Source organism: Phaenicophaeus curvirostris, chromosome 29 (assembly GCF_032191515.1).
Source record: "Phaenicophaeus curvirostris isolate KB17595 chromosome 29, BPBGC_Pcur_1.0, whole genome shotgun sequence".
NCBI lineage: Eukaryota > Metazoa > Chordata > Aves > Cuculiformes > Cuculidae > Phaenicophaeus > Phaenicophaeus curvirostris.
In genome coordinates, this window is record NC_091420.1 from 1655772 (window position 1) to 1676787 (window position 21016).

The window sequence follows — 21016 nt, forward strand, 5'->3', positions numbered from 1 at the left end:
GCCCCAGATCCCACACTCCCCATAGAGCATCAGATCCCACACTCCCCATAGAGCATCAGATCCCACGTGGCCCCATAGAGCATCAGATCCCACGCGGCCCCATAGAGCATCAGATCCCACACTCCCCATAGAGCATCAGATCCCACGCTGCCCCATAGAGCATCAGATCCCACGCGGCCCCATAGAGCATCAGATCCCACGCGGCCCCATAGAGCATCAGATCCCACACTCCCCATAGAGCCCCAGATCCCACGTGGCCCCATAGAGCATCAGATCCCACGCGGCCCCATAGAGCATCAGATCCCACACTGCCCCATAGAGCATCAGATCCCACGCGGCCCCATAGAGCATCAGATCCCACACTCCCAATAGAGCATCAGATCCCACACGGCCCCATAGAGCCCCAGATCCCACGCGGCCCCATAGAGCATCAGATCCCACACTCCCCATAGAGCATCAGATCCCACGCGGCCCCATAGAGCATCGGATCCCACGCGGCCCCATAGAGCATCGGATCCCACGCTGCCCCATAGAGCCCCAGATCCCACGTGGCCCCATAGAGCATCAGATCCCACAATCCCCACAGAGCCCCAGATCCCACGTGGCCCCATAGAGCGGGGGCGGGGCCAGGGGGGCGGAGGGCGTGGCCTACGGCAATGGGCGGGGCTAATCCTAGTGGGCGGTGCCAGAGGTGGGGGCGTGGCCAGTCGTAATGGGCGGGGCTGACCGCTTCCGTGTGGGCGGTGGGCGGGGCTAACCTTGGTGGGCGGGGCCAGTCGCGGTGGGCGGGGCTAACACCTGTCCGTCAGCGGCAGTGGGCGGGGCTAACAGTGACGCGCGATCGCTTATAATGGGCTGGGTTAACCTCGGTGGGCGGGGCTAGTGGCGGTGGGCGGGGCTGAGGGCTCGGCGCTGCGCGCGGCCATGTCCCAAGATGGCGGAGGCGGCGGAGCTGAAGGTGGGGGGGCGCTGAGGGGGGCTCTCTGGGGGGCTGAGGGGCTTAGGGGGAATGTCTGTGAGGCTGAGGGCTCGGGGGGGTTGGGAGTGGTGCCTGTGGGGCTGAGGGGGGTGCTTGTGGGTCTGAGGTGGGTCGCTGTAGGGCTGGGGGGGGTGTCTCTGTGGGGCTGAGGTGATGGGTCTCTGGGGCTGAGGGGGGTGTCTCTGTGGGGCTGAGGGGAGGGTGTCTCAGTGGGGCTGAAGGGGGCTCTCAGTGGGGCTGAAGGGGGCTCTCAGTGGGGCTGAGGGGAGGGCGTCTCTGTGGGGCTGAGGGGGGGTGTCTCTGGGGCTGAGGTGTTGGGTCTCTCTGTGGGGCTGAGGGTGGGGGTGTCTCTGTGGGGCTGAGGTGATGGGTCTCTGTGGGGCTGAGGAGGGGTCTCTGTGGGGCTGAGGAGGGGTCTCTGTGGGGCTGAGGAGGGGTCTCTGTGGCTAAGGGGAGGGTGTCTCTGTGGGGCTGAGGGGGGGTGTCTCTGTGGGGCTGAGGAGGGGTCTCTGTGGGGCTAAGGGGAGGGTGTCTCTGTGGGGCTGAGGAGGGGCGTCTCTGTGGGGCTGAGGAGGGGCGTCTCTGTGGGGCTGAGGAGGGGCGTCTCTGTGGGGCTGAGGAGGGGCGTCTCTGTGGGGCTGAGGAGGGGCGTCTCTGTGGGGCTGAGGGGGGGCGTCTCTGTGGGGCTGAGGGGGGGCGTCTCTGTGAGGCTGAGGGGAGGGGGTCTCTGTGGGGCTGAGGGGAGGGGGTCTCTGTGGGGCTGAGGGGGGGCGTCTCTGTGGGGCTGAGGGGAGGGGGTCTCTGTGGGGCTAAGGGGAGGGTGTCTCTGTGGGGCTGAGGGGGGGGGTCTCTGTGGGGCTGGGGGGGGGGTCTCTGTGGGGCTGAGGAGGGTGTCTCTGTGGGGCTGAGGAGGGGCGTCTCTGTGGGGCTGAGGAGGGGCGTCTCTGTGGGGCTGAGGAGGGGCGTCTCTGTGGGGCTGAGGAGGGGCGTCTCTGTGGGGCTGAGGAGGGGCGTCTCTGTGGGGCTGAGGAGGGGCGTCTCTGTGGGGCTGAGGAGGGGCGTCTCTGTGGGGCTGAGGAGGGGCGTCTCTGTGGGGCTGAGGAGGGGCGTCTCTGTGGGGCTGAGGAGGGGCGTCTCTGTGGGGCTGAGGAGGGGCGTCTCTGTGGGGCTGAAGGGGGGCGTCTCTGTGGGGCTGAAGGGGGGCGTCTCTGTGGGGCTGAGGGGAGGGGGTCTCTGTGGGGCTGAGGGGAGGGGGGTCTCTGTGGGGCTGAGGGGAGGGGGTCTCTGGGGCTGAGGGGAGGGGGTCTCTGTGGGGCTGAGGGGAGGGGGTCTCTGTGGGGCTGAGGGGAGGGGGTCTCTGTGGGGCTGAGGGGAGGGGGTCTCTGTGGGGCTGAGGGGAGGGGGTCTCTGTGGGGCTGAGGGGAGGGGGTCTCTGTGGGGCTGAGGGGAGGGGGTCTCTGTGGGGCTGAGGGTGGGGGTGTCTCTGTGGGGCTGAGGGTGGGGGTCTCTGTGGGGCTGAGGGTGGGGGTCTCTCTGTGGGGCTCAGGGTGGGGGTGTCTCTGTGGGGCTGAGAGTGGGGGTGTCTCTGTGGGGCTGAGGGGGGTGTCTCTGTGGGGCTGAGGGAGGGGTTCTCTGTGGGGCTGAGGGTGGGGGTGTCTCTGTGGGGCTGAGGGGGGGTGTCTCTGTGGGGCTGAGGGGGGGTGTCTCTGTGGGGCTGAGGGGGGTGTCTCTGTGGGGCTGAGGGAGGGGTTCTCTGTGGGGCTGAGGGAGGGGTTCTCTGTGGGGCTGAGGGGGGGGCGTCTCTGTGGGGCTGCGAGGGGGCGTCTCTGTGGGGCTGCGAGGGGGGGTCTCTGTGGGGCTGAAGTGATGGGTCTCTGTGGGGCTGGGGAGGGGTCTCTGTGGGGCTGAAGGGGGTGTCTCTGTGGGGCTGGGGGCTGCCTATGAGGCTGAGGGGGAGTGGTGTCTCTGTGGGGCTGAGGGAGGGGTTCTCTGTGGGGCTGAGGGGGTCAGTGGTGGCTGCGGAGGCAGGAGTGGGGCACAGGCAGGGGTGGGAGCTGTGGGTCCTGCCTGTGGGGCAGGGACTGGAGGGAGCTGTGGGGCAGAGGGCAGGAGCTGTGGGGCAGGGAGCGATGGGGATGCTGGGGTTCTCAGCTCCAGGGCAGAGCCAGGAGCAGGGAGGCGAAGAGGCGGTGGGAAAGGTGCTGGGATGCAGATGCCCCCGAGCAGCGGGTGAAGCCTTTGACTACTGTGGGCCCAGTGGCTACTGCGGGCCCGGAGGGGGCTACGAGACCTGGGGGGCTGCTGAGGAGAGGGAGAACCTGCAGGGAGGGCGAGCGGAGCGGCTCCGAGCCTAGCAGGATGCTGGAAAGGGGCAGATGTAGGTGCCGGAGTGGGGTGTGGGAGCTGTGGGGTGGCAGAGCCGAGGGGTTAGGGCTGTCTTGGCTGTGGGGCAGGGACAGGAGGGAGCTGTGGGGCAGGGGGAAGGAGCTGTGGGGTAGGGAGAGATGGGGATGCTGGGGTTCTCACCTGGAAGGCAGAGCCAGGAGCGGAAAGGTGAAGGGATGGTGGGAAGGGTGGTTAGCTCCGGATGCCCCTGGTGCAGTGGGCAGAGCCGTTGGCTACCTTGAGCCTGGTGGGCTTGGCCACGAGAGGAGCGGGCTACAAGACCTGGGGGGCTATGGAGGACAGGGAGAACCTGCAGGGAGGGCAAGCGGAGCGGCTCTGAGCCTGACGGGACGCTAGGAAGGATTGGGGCGAGGGCTGGGGGCACGAGCAGAGAGCTCCTTGTAACATGGAAACGCTGCAGCGGTGCTCAAGGCGGGATGGGCTTCACCTCCCTCCACTCTCTTTCTCGTTTCTTTAGGAGTCAGAGCGTGTCACCACCTTTGCCCAGCAGACTCTGGAATATGAAATTGCCCCTGGTAACGAATTCCAAAGCGGATTCTTTCTTCTTCTTGGCGGTTTAATATCCTTCCCCACCCCCCCCACCAAGGCTGGACTGTAGAATTCACACCCCTTCCCCATACTAGGAACAGGCACCTTTTGGGCAGCCAGAAACAGCGAGAACATAATTACTCGGAATAATTGTCCTGAATCTTTCCCTGTCCAAATTCTGATCCAGTTTTATGGCCCGATTCCTTTCCTTCCCCTAAAACTCGAGCCTGACTGCGGTGCGATCAGGTTAACAATACCCACGGAGAAATTGGATCCGATAATTGCAATTAAGACTTGGGATGGAGGAGAAGTTGAGCTCCGGCAACCACGGCTGGAATCCTGCAATTTGGGGGCGTAGTTTAGCTCACTGTAAAGCCCAGTGTGATCCGGGTGAAAGCCTCTGTAGCGTTTCCCGCTCCGCTCCCTCTGTGGTTGGATCCCTGCAGAGGAACCGTGGCTTAAATCCACCCGAGCCTTAGCATCCAGATTTACGCCTCTGGGATTTGGCCCTCTGGACGCCTGCCTGGATCTTGGCTCTTTTTTTTGCATCCCGGCTCCCTTTCCCTCTTCATCTCCCCTTGATGGTCTCCGTGCCAGGAGTTTGTTTGAGCTTTTCTCCATCTGTGCCTCATTGTAAAAGCAAGAGGAGCCAGTGGGAGCCGAAAGGATTTCTCCTTATAAAGCCTGTTCTTGGCCAAAGCCCCTTTCCCGGATTGAAAACGCGGAGCCGTGGCTCCCCGGGAAGGAGCAAAGCTTTGTGGACGTGCCCTGTCCGACAGTGGCACAACCGGCCTCGAGTCCAGCGGATCCAGCTGCTTCCCAAGCCTCAGGTGCCCTCTGGGAGCTTCCGATTGCCGTCTCTTCTGGCAATAAAAAGAGTTTTTCCTGCTGCTTGAATCCTCTGAGCAGGAATCAGGGAGGCTCCGGGGTAGGAGGAGTCCACAGCTGCTGCAGCGGTGGTGACACAGCCCTGCGAGCTCAGGGATGCGAGTGGGTTTCCTTGCGCATCTCCTGCTGGTCAGCCGTGCTACACTGATCTCCTGCTGGTTGGAGGGCTCTGGCTGGGGGGATTTGGGGGAATAACGGATGTGGGAAGAGGTCGGTTCCTTTCCCATCATTGTCACGAAGGGGAAAGGACAGAATTTGATAACGGTGCATCCCTAATGTGTCTTTTCCGGGAGGTGTTTAAAATGGGCACTGTCAAACCTGAGGTTTCCCGCTCCAGACAAATTCTCCTGGCTCCAAAAAAGGAGGGGAAAAAACTAAAGTTAATCATTCTTCTCTGGAATGCATCGCCTGGCAAAGGTAGCAGGCAAATCCCATGGGGTCTGACGAGCCTTTTTTCTGCCTGGAGCCGTGATCCGGTGCTGCCTGTTCTGCATCGGAGGCTGCACAGAGCTTTGGTACCGAAGGAACCGGCTTTGATAGTTTCACCAAACGCTTCCCTTTGATTTTTCCCTCTGGGAAGTGGAACATTTGTCACGTTCTCCTCCTGAGCCGTTGCCTTTTCAGGGGCGCGCGGGTAACACGATCCTCGTACAGCAAATTAAATTGCCTTAAAGCCTCTTGGTGCACAGGCCAGACTCAATTAACTCTCTGACGAGCCTGACCTGTCGATGAGGGAAGGTGCTGCTTAATTCTACAGTTACACGTGACCCCAGACGACTTGCTCTGCAGGATGTGAAGTTGAGATGTTCCTGCTGGCTGGTGCAACTTGAGGCCATTTCCTCTCGTCCCTTTCTTGGGAGCAGAACCTGACCCCGGCCTGGCTCCAACCTCCTTCTGGGAGCCGCGCAGAGCGATGAGGTCTCCCCTCAGCCTCCTCCTCTCCAGACTAAACAGCCCCAGGGCCCTCACCGCTCCCAGAACCCCTGGGCTCCAGCTCCTTCCCAGCTCCGTTGCCCTCAGTGACCGATGGGTGACAGCGATGGGGACTTTCACACTTGACAGTGCCTCTTTTAAGGCTTCTACCATCTTCCTAGGCCACCCTGTGCCTTGTTTTGCCTCGTGTCTGCTCACGCAGCCATCCTAACGGTGGTTGTTTTCTTTCCTTGCAGCACATGGTGATGAGCTTTAGGGTGTCGGAATTGCAAGTTCTCCTGGGCTTTGCTGGAAGGAACAAGAGTGGCCGGAAGCACGAGCTCCTCACCAGGGCCCTGCAGCTGCTGAAATCCGGCTGCAGCCCGGCCGTCCAGATGAAAATTAAAGAACTTTACCGGCGCAGGTTCCCGAGGAAGATCTTAACCCCTTCGGATTTATCCATGCTCCACATCCAGGCCGGGCAGCTGCCCTCGGCCACCGCGCTGGCCCCAGGCACCGTGTGTCACCTGCCCTACGACCACAGCTCCGGCGCTGCCGCTGTGCCGGCTGCTTTGCTGCCTCCAGCGCCGGGACCCAAGCACGAGGCGGACGTTCCGCACCTCTCGCCGCCCATTCACCCCGTCCATCCCGATGTCAAGATGAAGAGGTTGCCCTTCTACGACGTGTACGATGAGCTGATCAAACCCACCACGTTAGGTATGTCCAAAACTGCTTGCTGCTCTTGTTCTGCTGAGGCTCCTTCTGTTTTCTTGAGTGGAGAACAAAAAATACGTCCTGAAAGCTCCAGTATATAAAATAAATGAACTGTTTTATGCATTCTGATCCAGCTTGGAGGTGGCAGACAGGAGAAGAGGTGGGCTCTGTGTCTGGGTGAAAACAGAGTCCGGCAGGAAGCAAAAAAGGAACCTTAAATAGGAGCAGGAATGGGCAAAAGGGAGAAACCGCTTGGTTCTTGGTGTGATGTGGAGGCTGAGCAACACCCATTGTTTGTAAAACAGGGAAAAGAAAACACTGGGTTTGGCCTAATTCTGGAAAATCTGAAATGCTGGCGGTGAGACAGGGCACGGAGTCAGCGCAGGAATTGCGAGTGGGGTTGGAAGCGCTGCTGCAGGTGTTGCTTGGAACTGTTTGGGCCCAAGAAGGCTTTGTACCCTTTTTTTAGAGTAATTTCTAAGTTGTATTTTTAGTTTATGCAGAGCCCTCTGGCGGGGTCCAATGAGATCCACCCATCTTGTCCCTTTCAAATGGTTTTCGCTTGGATTTGGGGTGGTTTTCTTCCCTATAAACACAGCAACGTTTGCGGAGATCCCTGTCTGCACTCCAACCAAACCCGCCCGCGGCTGGGCTTTGCTTTCCTTGCTGTTTTGCTAAAAATGGCATTTCCTTGGGTTTGGCTTTGTCCCGCCGCTCCCACAGCCGGTGGCCGAGCCTCGTCCCTGAAATGGGACCCTCGCCTTCCAAAATAAGTGGGTTTTTCTCTCTCCCTTGATCAAACTCCAGTATTTATGTGAACTTGAAAGAGTTTTTATGTCATTCCCAGGGGAGCGTGGCCTTTTATTTCTGGCTTCTAGCGGTTTGTGTCTTTCTCCTCCCTTTGGCTGCGTAAACATCCCCTTCCCTTTCTTTTATTTTCATTACGTGGGGCAGTTTTCTTATAAGTGTCCAGATGGGAAGGTTGTGGTGTCAGAAAAATGCTGGGAATAAGCAGTAAGTAGGAAGAAATAATGAAAACAGGAATGGAGAGAGGGGTGATGGGGAAAATGGTGACGTGGGGGTTCACGACAGCCTCCTGGTCCCTCCCTGCTCCTTTTTCTGCAGGTGGGGAAGATCCAGGCTCTGGCTTTCCCACTCCCTGTGCTCCACCAGCCCTCTCGCTGCATTGCTGGGAATCTCAGAGACGTCAGTGTTGCTCTCAGGGTTGGATGAAGGCCACCAGCAGAGCAAAATGCGTTAGAAATTGCTTTCCAGGTGGAGGTTGGTTTTTTTCAGTTATATCAGGGAATACAGCTGCAAATCATAGAATCATTAAGTTGGAAAAGACCTTAGAGATCATCAGCTCCAATTGCCCCTGTCCACTACTAAATCACATCCCCAAGCACCTCATCTCCCTGCCTTTTAAACCCCTCCAGGGATGGGGACTCAACCACCTCCCTGGCAGCCGTTCCAGGGCTTGAGAACCCTTTCTGTGAAGACATTTTACTGATGTCCAATCTAAACTTCCCCTGATGCAGCTTGAGACCATTCCCTCTCATCCCATCACTTCTCACTTGGGAGAAGAGATGAACACCCATCTCTCTACAACCTCCTTTTAGGTGGTTCTGGAGAGCAAGAAGGTCTCCCCTCAGCCTCCTCTTCTCCAGGCTGAACAACCCCAGGTCCCTCAGCCGCTCCTCAAATGTGATTTTACCCCAGCTTCATTCAGAGCAGCATCAGGATCTGAGTTTGCCATCCAGGAGCCAAAGACTCAGACGTAAAAGTCTTAAGATGGTCAAAATTCCCTGAATGTCCCAAGCCGGGTTGGTCCTGGGCTGCCATCCTGTCGAGGTCATCTGTCAGGAAACTCAGCGCTCGCATTCCAGGCATTCCTGAGCTGCAGGAGCCTGGAGAGCAAAACCCCTGGTCCCAGAGAAGAATCTGTGCTCGAATGTGCTGGTAAGGGAGGCTGAGAGGAGGGCTTCCAGCTGGGAAGGGATACCCTGTGGAAAGGGTGACCCTCTCTGAAGGTAGGTGGCACAGAGGATGGAGGTGACCTTCTCCCCTGTGAATTCACAGGCGCCGTGGATGATCAAGCTGGGACCAGCCAGTGTTTCCAAATTCATTGGAATAAAGAAAGAATCAAAATGTTAGATATATACAAACCCGTCCCACAGTGATCACGGCCTCAGCTTCGTTTTCTCTTAACCTCAGGGTGCTGGAGGAGACCTTAGAGCAGCAATGAATCTGCAAAAAATCCTCAGCCCAGGAAGGATGTGGAGCTGTTGGAGCGAGTCCAGAGGAGGCCGTGGAGATGATGCGAGGGCTGGAGAACCTCCTGTGCGAGGCCAGGCTGGGAGAGTTGGGGTTGTTCAGCCTGGAGAAGAGAAGGCTGCAAGGAGATCTTAGAGCAGCTTCCAGTGCTGAAAGGAGCTCCAGGAGAGCTGAGCAGGGGCTCTGGATCAGGGAGTGCAGGGTTAGGAAAAGGGGAACGGTTTTGAGCTGCAAGAGGGGAGATTGAGATGAGATCTTAGGGAGGAATGTTCTACTGTGAGGGTCTACATGGCAGGAGTGGGACTGGATGGGCTTTGAGGTTCCTTTCAACCCAAATTATTCCATGATTCTACACCTCTCATCCCAGGGAGCACTGGTAGATGCTTGCTGTTGCTCCAAAACTCTCCTGGTGGGTGCAGAACTGAGTGCGGGAGAAGCCACATCACCTCTTTGCTCATGCTGTCAGCATTCTACATTCTTACGTGCCAATACTCTGCAAATATCCCTAAACCAGCCCAGGATTCCTGCGAGGGAGGTGGGCACTGACAGGTTTTACCACCGGAGAAGCTCAGGCACAAAACGAGGAGGAACTTGGTCCAGAGAGGATGAAATCCTGGTTTATTTTCCCATCCGTGTGGCACCAAATGGTTTCCTGTCTGGCTTTCCCTAAATCCCCCTGGCTCCATCCCTGTGCCCGAGGAGCAAACAGCAGCGCCCTGTTATTGTTCGGCTGCTGTGCTTTGATCTCCATGGGAATTATGATGATTTCTAGGGCAGTGACCAACCTCTGGCTTTCCTGTAGCTCCGTGTTTGATCCCTCTCTTCACAACCTCTCCATGATCCTACGTGGCAGCACCGTGCTGCGACTCACGAGAGGCTCTCGCAGACGCAGAAGAGCGAGCGGGCTGCCCGATTCCCTCACTGTTTGCTCTCTGTCCAAGCCACCTGATGCCAGGCTTCAGTTTTCCTTGTAAATAAAACAATGGAAGCTGAGCATTCATCTTGAAGGACAGTGCTGAAGCCTGGCTGCTTGGTCAAGGACCTGGAGGGACTCTGTGTGGAACCACAGTTCCTCTCGATGTCAGATTGCCTTGGTGCCTGTGGGTGTAAGAGGATGGTTCACTTTGTCTAAAATTCTCTTTCCAGCCTCAACCAACAGTCAGCGGTTTGAAGAAGCTCAATTCACCTTCGCTCTAACTCCCCAGCAAGTCCAGCAGATCCTCACCTCCCGGTAAGCAAATGATTCCTTTCCTTGCGGCTTCTCTGCCACAGATTCCCTTCCACGCGGCTGCGTGTTCAGAACAGAGAGTGGAGGCAGGAGGAAAAATGGGCAGTTTGGGTGGGTGCGCCTGGCAGATGCGGAGACTGGGGACAGTGGAAGAGGAGGACAGGCTGGATCATAGACAAGGCCCGTTCATAGTATCACAGAATCACCAGGTTGGAAAAGACCCACCGGATCATCGAGTCCAACCATTCCCATCAATCACTAACCCATGTCCCTCAGCACCTCGTCCACCCGGCCCTTAAACCCGTCCAGGGAAGGGGACTCAACCCCCTCCCTGGGCAGCCTCTGCCACGGACCAATGACCCTTTCCATGAAATATAGGGCAGCTTTCCTGGTGTCCAGCCTGACCCTCCCCTGGTGGAGCTTGAGGCCATTCCCTCTCGTCCTGTCCCCTGGCCCTTGGGAGAAGAGCCCAGCTCCCTCCTCTCCACAACCTCCTCTCAGGCAGTTGCAGAGAGCAATGAGGTCTCCCCTCAGCCTCCTCTTCTCCAGGCTAAACCCCCCCAGCTCTCTCAGCCGCTCCTCTTCTCCAGCCCCCTCCCCAGCTTCGTTGCTCTTCTCTGCACTCGCTCCAGAGCCTCAACATCCTTCTTGTGGGGAGGGGCCCAGCACTGACCCCAGGATTCGAGGAGCGGTCTCCCCAGGGCCGAGGCCAGAGGGAGAAGAACCTCCCTGGCCCTGCTGGCCACGCCGGGTCTGATCCAAGCCAAGATGCCCTTGGCCTTCTTGGCCCCCTGGGCCCCTGCTGGCTCCTGTTCAACCAACACCCCCAGGTCCTTCTCCTCCAGGCAGTTTCCAGCCAGACTTCTCCTAAAAGGAGCCGTTTCCTCCACTCCAGTGTGGTACGGGAGAGTAAAAAGCCGAGTTGTGTATAAGAAAGGTGTTGGTGGTGCTGAGCTGCTTCTAGAGGACCTGGCTCAGAGCCTGCAGAGTGGGATTATTGTATGGAAGGAAAAAAAATCTGGTAACTAGGATAAAACCAGGCCAGTTCATCCCTGAATTCAGGACCACCCTCCACCTTTGATTTTATGGGCGAATCTGCAGCTGGCATTATATTCCTAAAACTCGGCAGCAGCGGGAATCCTGGAGGTTGATTTTCTCCTTTTCCTGCCTGTTCAATGGGTTTTTGCTTTACATCCTTGTTTGGGAATTCCTGGCCACTTCAGACAGGTATTCCCTGGTTTTGGAACTCAGCTGCGCTGCTGTTATTCCTAATACAGGTCACAGGTATCGATATCAACATAACAAAAATTGAGGCTGCTGTAGCTGTGATTCTCTGTTTAGTGCTGCTTAGGGCTTTAATCCCTTCTTTTCTGTTGCAGAGATGTCCTGCCAGGTGCCAAATGTGATTACACGATCCAGGTGCAATTAAGGTAAGAGAATGTCTTTGAGGAACACAGCGAGTCCTGTGCCCCAAGTGTCCTCAGTTTGGTGTATCATGCGTTTAGTGCTTGGTTTAGTTTGCAGTGTGCTCAGAGGAAACTTAAAATGTTTGATGCTGTGTCCTGAACCCTGGTTTTCTGTGCAGGAGCAAGGGCTTCTGTGCAGGACTGAAGGTTTCTATGTAGGAGCAAGAGTTTTCCTACGTGGGAGCAGCCTCTGATAAGCCATGTTCTCAAATACCAAACCTAGAGGCTCTCTCCAAGCTCGGCGAGGCTGCTTGAATTGTCTCTGGGTTTCGTTCTGCCTGAGGTCTCATCTCAGTCTCCCCTCTTGCAGCTGAAAACTGTTCCCTCCTCCTATCCCTGCACTCCCCGACCAAGGGCAGCTTTCCTGGAGCCCCTTGTAGGACTGGAAGCTGTTCAGAGGTCTGGAGCCTTCTGTTTTCCAGGCCCAACAACCCCAACTCTCTCAGCCTGGCCCCGTACAGGAGACGCTCCAGCCCTTGGAGCCCCTGGTGCAGTGGGAGGTGTCCCTGCCCATGGCCAGGGTGGGACTTGGATGGGCTTTGAGGTCCCTTCCAACCCAAACTATTCCATGATTCTTTCCCAGCCATTGAGCTGTCCTGCTTGGAACATGGTTTTCTCTTTTTAACAGGAAGTTTGGCTGCTGTTTGTAGCGAGCATCACTGCTCACCTGCCACTTTCTCCCTCCTGCTTTTAGGTTTTGCCTGTGTGAAACCAGCTGTCCCCAGGAAGATTACTTCCCTCCTAATTTATTTGTCAAGGTCAACGGAAAACTCTGTCCCCTGCCTGTGAGTAAATCTCATTTCTTGTTAAGACGCCGTAGCCCGACGCCTGCCCTTTTACACAGCTGCAGCTCCCGGTGAACGCGGAGGGGGGAGATGGATTTTCCAGAGATTAAAGACTGGGACAAACAGTGTGGTTGGAGCACAGAACTGATTTCACGTTGCAGGGCTGGGGGCTGGTGGCGGGCGCTGCTCCGATTCCAGGAGCGTGGTCTGGAAGGAGAAGAATACGCAAACTTTGGGCCTGTTTTTTTTAACCGAGCAGATTCCCTCCCGGGCTTTTAAGGAGAAACTTGATCATAAAATTACAGAGTAAAGCCTGAGATGGGTGGGACGAGGGCGCTGCTGTAGTTCACCACCCTGCAGGCCACCCGGGTCAGGGCTGGGTCTTTGTGCTGGGCAGCGTGTAAAAATACCCTCAGAAACAGCTTTTGGCCTGGTTTCCAGCCCTAAAGGGGTGCGATTTGGCGTCATGGTGAGGAAAAGTGTTAGAATTTGACATGTTAGGCCAGTTCCCCATCAGTGTCCCACACCAGCCTCACTCCACGCTGGCACTCCTCGCGATCCAACCCCCAGAACAGCCTCTTAACGCTCTGTCTGAGCCCCTCCCATGATACTTATAGCAATTTGCATGCTTTGCCACACATTTTCTGTCTGGTTGTGGCAGAGACTGTTTGTAACCTGTGTTAAAAAAACCCCAACTAATTAGAGAGAGGCCATTCCTGGCCTTGCGGGGTGGCAAGAGGAAAGCGCAGGGGAGATGTGAGGTGGCTGAAGGGTCCTGGCAGCTTCTGCTCCCGGCTGAGGTTTTGTGCCTCCGTGCGGATGAGTCCTGGGCAGCTGAGGAGCTGTTTCTGCGCGGCACAGCAGAGCGATAGGAACGTTTTTCCTGTTTCACTTCTGCTGAAGCTGCCCGGTTCAGCCGAGGGCGATGAAAAACGGGTGGCGTGGGCCCCTCCCGAGCTGCAGAAAGGCACTCGGGCTGGATAATAGGATGGGTTTCTAATCGGGTTGGAATGTGGCTGTAATGAAGCAAACATGAGCTCACTGCAAGCTTTATCACGAGATGTGATGTTTTCGCTTCCCAGCTGCGTTGAGCTGCGCAGGGTTTGGTTTTGAACTCAACGCCGTTTGTGCGCAGCACATCCCGGCCTGGCAGCTCTGTGTTTGGTGAGAGGCTCAGCTTATGAGGGGATTCCAGGGCGCTCAACACCATGAGGAAGTTAGAAGGACCCTTTATTCTCCATTTCTTGGCACTGAGCAATAACAACATGCTGCTTTGAGACTAGATTCTCATACACACTCGGGGGTGATGACATGAGGTGGCTGGAGGTGCAGGGTGCCATGAAGAAATGAGGTTTGTAGAGTCTTAGACGCGTCCTTACGCCTCAGAGAGGGTTTATTTCATGGCAGGGAGTGTGTCTTGTTTCGCAGGGTTATCTCCCACCCACCAAAAACGGAGCAGAGCCGAAACGACCCAGCCGCCCCGTCAACATCACCCCCTTGGCACGGCTCTCGGCAACCGTCCCCAACACCATCGTGGTGAACTGGTCCTCAGAGTTTGGCAGGGTGAGTGGAGCGAAAGCTACTGGGTTTTCTGTCTTGCTGCTATTCCCCAACCGTCAGTTGTTGGCCGCCTCGGGTCTGCAGGGCAGAATCGAAGTCGTTTCGCAGCAGCATCAAGCAGTGCAGAGCCAGGAGAGCCTTCCGGTGCGTTCCAGGTGTGAGCAGTGTCTGCTTCTTCTCCACAGAACTACTCCCTCTCGGTGTACCTGGTGAAACAGCTGACGTCGGTGACACTGCTGCAGAAGCTCAGAGCCAAAGGCATCCGGAACCCGGACCATTCGCGAGCCCTGAGTAAGTTCTGCTTGGGAAGGTGCTTGAGCTGATCCTGGGAAGGCCGCACAGGTCGGGGTTAGTGAGCAAAGGCAGCACAGGTGTCTCTGTGTCCCTTCTTGCAAGCCTTACAGGATCTTGCTGAGTCCCATAGATGAGAACTTGACAGGAAGGTAAGGACTGTAAGGATTATGGATTATTTTTCAGTGATGCCATTCACTAAATCAAACCGTTCCTCATGGTTCCAAACCCTTTGTCCTGTGAGAAACAGCAGGAGTGGCCCCGCTGTGCTTACATTCAATTTGGCAGGCTGGGAGAGCTGGGGTTGTTCAGCCTGGAGACGAGAAGGCTCAGGGGAGACCTTAGAGCAGCTTCCAGCACTAAAAAGGGCTCCAGGAGAGGTGGGGAGGGGCTCTGGATCAGGGAGTACAGGGACAGGATGAGAGTGAATGATTTTGAGCTGCAAGAGAGGAGGTTGAGATGAGATCTTGGGGAGGAATGTTTTGCTGTGAGGGTTTTGCTGCCCAGGGCAGTGGTGGCTGCCCCATCCCTGGAGGGGTTCAAGGCCAGGTTGGATGGGGCTTGGAGCCCCTGATCCAGTGGGAGGTGTCCCTGCCCATGGCAGGGGTGGACTGGATGGACTTTGAGGTCCCTTCTAACCCAGACCATCCCCCTATTCTATGTATGTGGTTTCCCTCATGCTGTTTTAAGTAGGGAAGTCTTTGTGCTGCATGTGTGGCCCAGCCAAGGAGCCTCTTGCCAGGCACTTAACCTGTAATACTCTCTGCTGCTATACACGTTACCTGCCTGTAATTTGGGTAATGAATGTCATGGTGTGAATCATAAATCATGTCCGTACGTCTTTCTGCATGTAAACAAAGGCAGATGTTGACAGGAGACCTTTTTTCCCCTCCTTTCAGTCAAAGAAAAGCTCACGGCCGATCCCGACAGCGAGATAGCCACGACGAGCTTACGCGTGTCCCTCATGTGTCCGGTAGGTTCCTACATTTTCGTTCCTTTCTCTCACATCGGCCTTTGTGAGCAGCTTCCTGCTTCTCTGCTGTGTCGGGATGCTCTGGAGCGAGACGGGAACTGATGCTGTGCTGCAGCTTTGCTTTTGTTGCCAAGTCAGCTTTGATTCTAGAGAAAAGCGGAACCGCTTCCTTCCACGCAGAAAAACCTGCTGAGGTCATTGGTCTAAAACTGCCTGGCCCCAAAATGTCTTCTGTTGCCCAAATCCCTGTCTTTCGCTCTCACTTTTGGCACTTGTTTGAGGTGGAAGTGAGCTTAAAAACAAACCAAAAAGGCAAAACCACCCACCCCTGCAAGCTTGTTTTCTCTGGCAGGTTAATTCCTCATGGATTTTTAGCTCGCCCTCTTGTTTAACATGCGGGTACTAAGCAGGGGAGGAAGGGAATGAGCAGGAATAACGCTTCGCTTGGAGCTGCGAGGCGTGGTTTGTGCAAACCCAGCTCCGTTTCTTCTCTCCAGCTGGGTAAGATGAGGCTGATCGTGCCCTGCCGAGCCATCACATGCACCCACCTCCAGTGCTTCGACGCAGCGCTCTATCTGCAGATGAATGAGAAGAAACCCACTTGGACCTGTCCCGTGTGTGACAAGAAGGCCCCGTACGACAACCTGATCATCGACGGGTGAGCGTGGCGGGCTGCTTACACGCTCTTTAACCTGGATAATGCTTTGCTTCTCAGGCTTATCCTGGTGTATGTAGACAAGTTACAGCCTCAAATAACTTCAAATCTGATTTTCCTTCCTTAAACTGCTTTGATTCCGATCTGAAATCTCCTCAAGAACAAGAAGCCTTTATCCAAGAGCTTGGCTCCCTTCCTGGCAGACTCTGCAGGGGGAACCTGCTTACAGGGCTTTGAACAGAGCCCCTTTTTCAACCCCCTCCTGTGTGGGTTGAACCTCCCACCCCAACGCTAAAGCTGCAGGCCCAGCTTTCGGAGCTGTGACTCTCCGTTACCCTCTAACCCATCTCCTGAGCCCCATCGGCCCCAGTTTCTGCCGTCTGCGTGCAGGTATTTCTGCGTGAGCCCTTGCAGCTTCCCTCACCTCAGCTTGTGCTCTCCCTGGCAGGTTGTTCATGGAAATCCTCAACTCCTGTACGGACTGCGACGAGATTCAGTTCATGGAGGACGGCTCTTGGTGCCCCATGAAGCCCAAGAAGGAGAAGCAGGAGGTGTGCCAGGCGTCTGCGTTCAGTGGGATCGAGGGTACGGGAGCTGTGGTCACCAATTCTTTGGGGACAATTTGTTTTGCTGAGGCAACTTTTGCATTTACAAAGCAACGTTTGGAGCCTTGCATATCCCACTTGGGAGCTGGTATTTGGGATCCCCCTGAGATACCAGGAGCAGAGCAGGCACTTAGCACATCCCTGTGGAGTAAGGGCTAAGAAAAGCGGGAGGATGGCAGGTTCCTCTGGGAAATACAGCGCTCTTGGGGCAATCCCAAGCACAAATCCAGGCTGGCTGGAGAGTGGATTGGGAGCAGCCCTGAGGAGAAGGACTTGGGGTGCTGGGGGAGGAGAAACTCCACAGGAGCCAGCAACGTGCTTTCATAGTCCAGAAACCAACCGTGTCCTGGGCTGCATCCAAAGCGGAGGGGCCAGCAGGGCCAGAGAGGGGATTCTGCCCCTCTGCTCCACTCTGTGAGACCCACCTGGAGTCCTGGGTCCAGTCTGGAGTCCTCAGCATGGGAAGGACCTGGAGCTGTTGGAGTGAGTCCAGAGGAGGCCACGGAGATGATGTGAGGGCTGGAGCACCTCCTGTATGAGGACAGGCTGGGAGAGTTGGGGTTGTTCAGCCTGGAGAAGAGAAGGCTGTGGGGAGACCTTAGAGCAGCTTCCAGTGCTGAAAGGGGCTCCAGGAAAGCTGGGGAGGGGCTCTGGATCAGGGAGAGGAAGCCCTGAGTGGCTGCAGGGTCGCAGAGGCAGTGGTGGTTCACTCATCTCTGTTCCAGTGGCAAATCCCTGCTTTTCCTCTGCAGCCACCTCCCTTTACACTGTGAGCTCCGAGGCCAAGAACTCTTCGGAGGGCAAAAAAAAAGTGGAAGTTATCGATCTGACTCTGGACAGCTCGTCAGATGAGGAGGAGCCGCCGGCTAAGAAACAGTGCCCGGTCTCCGGCACGGCTCTCGCGGCAGCGGCTGGGCCCAAGGGGTAAGGCAGCACCGAAACCTGATCCCCCTGCTTCGCTGGGCTTGTTTGGCTTCCTGCTCTCTGCTGGGAGCCAGATCTGGGTGCTCTGCCCTTGGGAAGCGCTGCTGCTGCTTCCCTCACCTGACCAGGATGAGGTGAGGCCCCTTTGACCATGGGGAGGAGGGAGGGAGAGCTCAGGTTCGCTCCAGGTGTGGTGGCATCAGGCTATGGGGTTGAACAACGGAGGAATTTCCCCTTGGCATCGCTGTTCGGCTTTTGTGACGGTTCCTTGCATCCGTATTCTGTTCCAGGGCATTAAGTATTGATCACCAGCCGTCATCTGTGCTTCGGAGCCCAGCCATGGCAGCTCTCGGCAGCGATTATCTCTCCAACCTCCCCATTCCTGACTACCACCCCTCCTACCAGGTGTCCTCGGAGCTTCAAGGTAACAGCAAAGACCTCTGGCTGCCGTTATCGAATTATACCAGTTTACCAGTAACTGCTGGTGCTCCAACCGCCTTTTCTGCTGCGGCGTGGAGGCCTTCAGATCACACACGCAGACGTTCTTGGCCTGGCACCCCCTGCTCCACAGAGAGAGCATTTCTGAGGGACACGGTGAACATTTCCAAGTGCCAGAGTTCCCTGGCCCAACACAAGAGAGGGAAGAGGGAAACTAGAGTGTCTCCCTCGTGGAGCACAGCTCCGGAGAGGTTTCTCCAGGGGCCTGTAGGTGAGGTTGTGCCTGACAGAACAGCTGGAAACGGGGATGTTAGCTGTGGATCGCAGGTAGGAATGAAGTTATGGATCCCAGGTAGGAGCAAAGTCACAGATACCAGGTAGGAACAGCCCAGATTGTGGCTCGTAGCGTGTCCAAGGAACGAACCCGTCTCTCTCTGTCTGCATTACTGGGGTTCGGCTCCCTTCCTGCCAAGGGGTTGATTTACCATCAAGAGATGTATTTTTCTGCTTGTTATTTTTCCAGGTCTGGATTTGTTTTCCTTCCTTCAGAGTGAAAATCAGGTAAGGTGATTTTCTTGCTTTAGTTTCTCTTTTTCCTCCTCACCAAACACATCCCAGGCACCCTTCTTCCTCCTCCCTCCTCGTCCCCTGGAGGATAGCGGCAGGGGTGCCAGCTCTGTGGTTCTATCGGATACTCGTTCTGCCTGGCAGCTGCTGGAACCCTGGGTGTTTGCCCGTGCCCAGCATTTCTCTCACAGTGTCTGTCTTGCTAAAGCCAATTCCGAATCCCAGCGGCTCCGAGCGGGAGCGTTTCGCCTCGCTAACGCTGAATGCAGACGGAGGAGAGAGCTGGCAGCAGTCGGAGGGATTTGGCGGCAGTCGCCAAGAGCTGACAGGAGGCAGTGGGGGTTGATGGTTCTGAGTCTCAGTAAATGGAAAATGATTTATAGAATCCTGGAATGGTTTGGGTTGGGAGGGACCTCAAAGCCCATCCAGTCCCACCCCTGCCGTGGGCAGGGACACCTCCCACTGCATCAGGGGCTCCAAGCCCCATCCAACCTGGCCTTGAACCCCTCCAGGGATGGAGCAACCTGGGCCAGGGCCTCCCAAACCTCACACTAAAACATTCCTCCCCAAAATCTCATCTCAGTCTCCCCTCTTGCAGCTCAAAACCATTTCCCTCATTCTCTCCCTGCCCTTCCTGATCCAGAGCCCCTCCCCAGCTTTCCTGGAGCCCCTTTCAGCACTGGAAGCTGCTCTGAGTTCTCCCTGCAGCGTTTTCTTTTCCAGGCTGAACAACCCCAACTCTCCCAGCCTGGCCTCGTACAGGAGGTTCTCCAGCCCTTGGCTCAGCTGGCCCCTCATTCCCTGGGGAGCTCTGGGAGTGATCCCTGGTCCTCTCTAAGGCACCTGCCCTCTCCAAAGGGCTGTACGGCACCCGGTTTTTGTGGACACCGGGAGCTGATGGTTTTTTTCCTTTGCTCCGCAGCATTACAACCCTTCCGTGATCACCTCCCTGGACGAGCAAGACACGCTCGGCCACTTCTTCCAGTATCGAAGCACCTCTGGCCACTTCCTGAACATGAACCCGTTGGGGCCGGTGCTGGCAGCAGGATCTCACGGCGCCGGCAGCCCAGGCAGCGGCCGCATCAGCAGCATCGTCTCCACCAGCGCGCTCCGCGAGAGCCACGGACACAACAGCACCATGAGCAGCAGCGCGGGGCTGCCGGGTTGCCGGCCAGACATCATTTCTCTGGACTAAACCCCCGCCGGTGGCTGTTTTTCCCGCTGCCGGGGGCGGGAGACGAGGGCAGCATCGTGGCTTCCCTGTCCGGCGCTGGGAGGACGCGACGCAGAACCGATGGGGGCTCCGCGGGGCGCCCCTGGAACCTTCCGAGTCGAGAAGGCCGCGTCCCACGGCTGCGTCTGTGCGCGCACGCGCTCTTGAGCACGCTGGGATGTCGCAGTGCTCGTTAACCAGGGTTCATCAGGCCTCTTGATTGATGAAATCCATTTAGATCATGTGGGATCCTGCTACGGAGCTGGAAGAGCCGAGGAGGAGAACCAACCCCTCTTCCGTGGAGCAGAACCGGCTGCTCCAGAGCAGCATTTCTGGCACGACCCCCATCCTGGCCCCACACGGACCCTCAGGAGCGTGGCCGCTGCTGCCTCCTGACCCCGATGGGAAAAGATTCCTGGTTTTTAATGGCAGAAAGCGGTGACGGAGGAGAGGACAGGGAATTCTTCCCTGCTCTAATTCCCTTGTTTTTTTTTAACCAAGGTGGACTTGTTTCCCTCCACTCGCCGCTTCCCAGCGCTGCCCTGTACAGAGACAAACAGAGGATTTATATTTTCAGTTGCAGCTTTTGTACACGTGAACTCCAAAGAATTCCCCGTGTCTCCGCCTGCGGGCCCAACCACGAAGGCCGTTTGGTCCCTGCGGGCGCCGCGTCTCCCCTTGCACAGATTATTTATGTATTTAAACGTTTTCTCCCCGTCAGAGCCCCCCGCGGCGACCTTCCTGCTGCTTCGCCAGCGTTCCCAGGGGCTTCGCTCTCCCCGTTTGCGCAGCACCAGGCTGGAGCGCGGAGAAGGAGCACCTGAAGCCCTTGTTTTTAGCATCTTTTCACTGCTCCTTCCCTGAAATTCCAAGCGGTTCCTGTGCCGGCGGCTCGGGCCAGGGGAGCAGCGCGCAGGAGTCGGCTTGGCCCCTTCCCCGTTGTAGTATAACCGCGGTGAGTATTCCAACGCAATAAAGTTGTTACAGCCCCAGGAGCGGCCCAGCAAGAAGTTTGGGCTGGGATGCTCAGAAAGCCCTCTGCGTGGGCTTCTGGAGCTTCTCAACGTCCATATTCCTGAAAATCCCCCAAGGGAGAGGGGATTTGTTGTGCCAGGGGCTCAGCTCAGCTGTGTTCCTTGACTCTGCTCCTCCCAGGAGCGGTGAGAGGAGCTCGGTGTGGGATTCTGCTCCCGGGGCTGCGCAGCAGCTCTGCTCCTGGGGCCTCGCACAGCCCGGGAGCGCCTGCGGCTCAGCTCGGGTGCGTTCCCTGCTCCGGATGGAGCTGCCGGAGCCCTTAGCGTGGTCTCCATCCCATCCCTGCTCTGCACAGAGCTGCTCAAGCCCTCAGTGCGGTCTCTTAACGTCCCTACGGAACTGTTTGAGACCTTAGCTTGGCTCCGTAACATCCCTGCTCTGTGCGGAGCTGCTCGAGGCGGGGGCCAGGGGACAGGACGAGAGGGAACGGCCTCAAGCTCCACCAGGGGAGGGTCAGGCTGAACATTAGGAAAGAAATTTTCACGGCAAGGGTGATTGGGCAGTGTCCGAGGCTGCCCAGGGAGGGGGTTGAGTCCCCTTCCCTGGAGGGGTTTAAGGGCCGGGTGGACGAGGTG

At 57.0% G+C, this 21016-nt stretch overlaps 1 protein-coding gene across 3 annotated transcripts; it reads left to right on the forward strand.

Moving 5' to 3' along the window:
- The first annotated feature begins 869 nt into the window (after positions 1-869).
- Positions 870-20046, forward strand: PIAS3 (protein inhibitor of activated STAT 3). Of its 3 annotated transcripts, XM_069878607.1 has the most exons (15): positions 870-958; positions 3843-3900; positions 5971-6430; positions 9848-9932; positions 11309-11359; positions 12090-12180; positions 13609-13743; positions 13926-14031; positions 14931-15004; positions 15502-15662; positions 16108-16244; positions 17017-17188; positions 17479-17612; positions 18150-18187; positions 19116-20046. In XM_069878607.1, exons 2-15 carry the CDS (start codon positions 3886-3888, stop codon positions 19386-19388), a joined length of 1932 nt encoding a protein of 643 aa, XP_069734708.1. In that variant the 5' UTR covers positions 870-958; positions 3843-3885; the 3' UTR covers positions 19389-20046. The 3 variants fall into 3 exon arrangements, with proteins under 3 accessions (XP_069734708.1, XP_069734707.1, XP_069734706.1); XM_069878606.1 differs by lacking the exon at positions 3843-3900; XM_069878605.1 differs by lacking the exon at positions 870-958 and having other exon boundaries at positions 3671-3900.
- Positions 20047-21016: the final 970 nt, after the last annotated feature.

Excerpts from the sequence above, each read along its gene's own strand:
- PIAS3 (XM_069878605.1), top strand. The coding sequence starts at position 3,802 with ATGGGCTTCACCTCCCTCCACTCTCTTTCTCGTTTCTTTAGGAGTCAG. Across the intron at positions 11,360-12,089 it reads ACGATCCAGGTGCAATTAAG|GTTTTGCCTGTGTGAAACCA; the intron begins GTAAGAGAATGT and ends TCCTGCTTTTAG. Across the intron at positions 15,663-16,107 it reads GACAACCTGATCATCGACGG|GTTGTTCATGGAAATCCTCA; the intron begins GTGAGCGTGGCG and ends TCTCCCTGGCAG.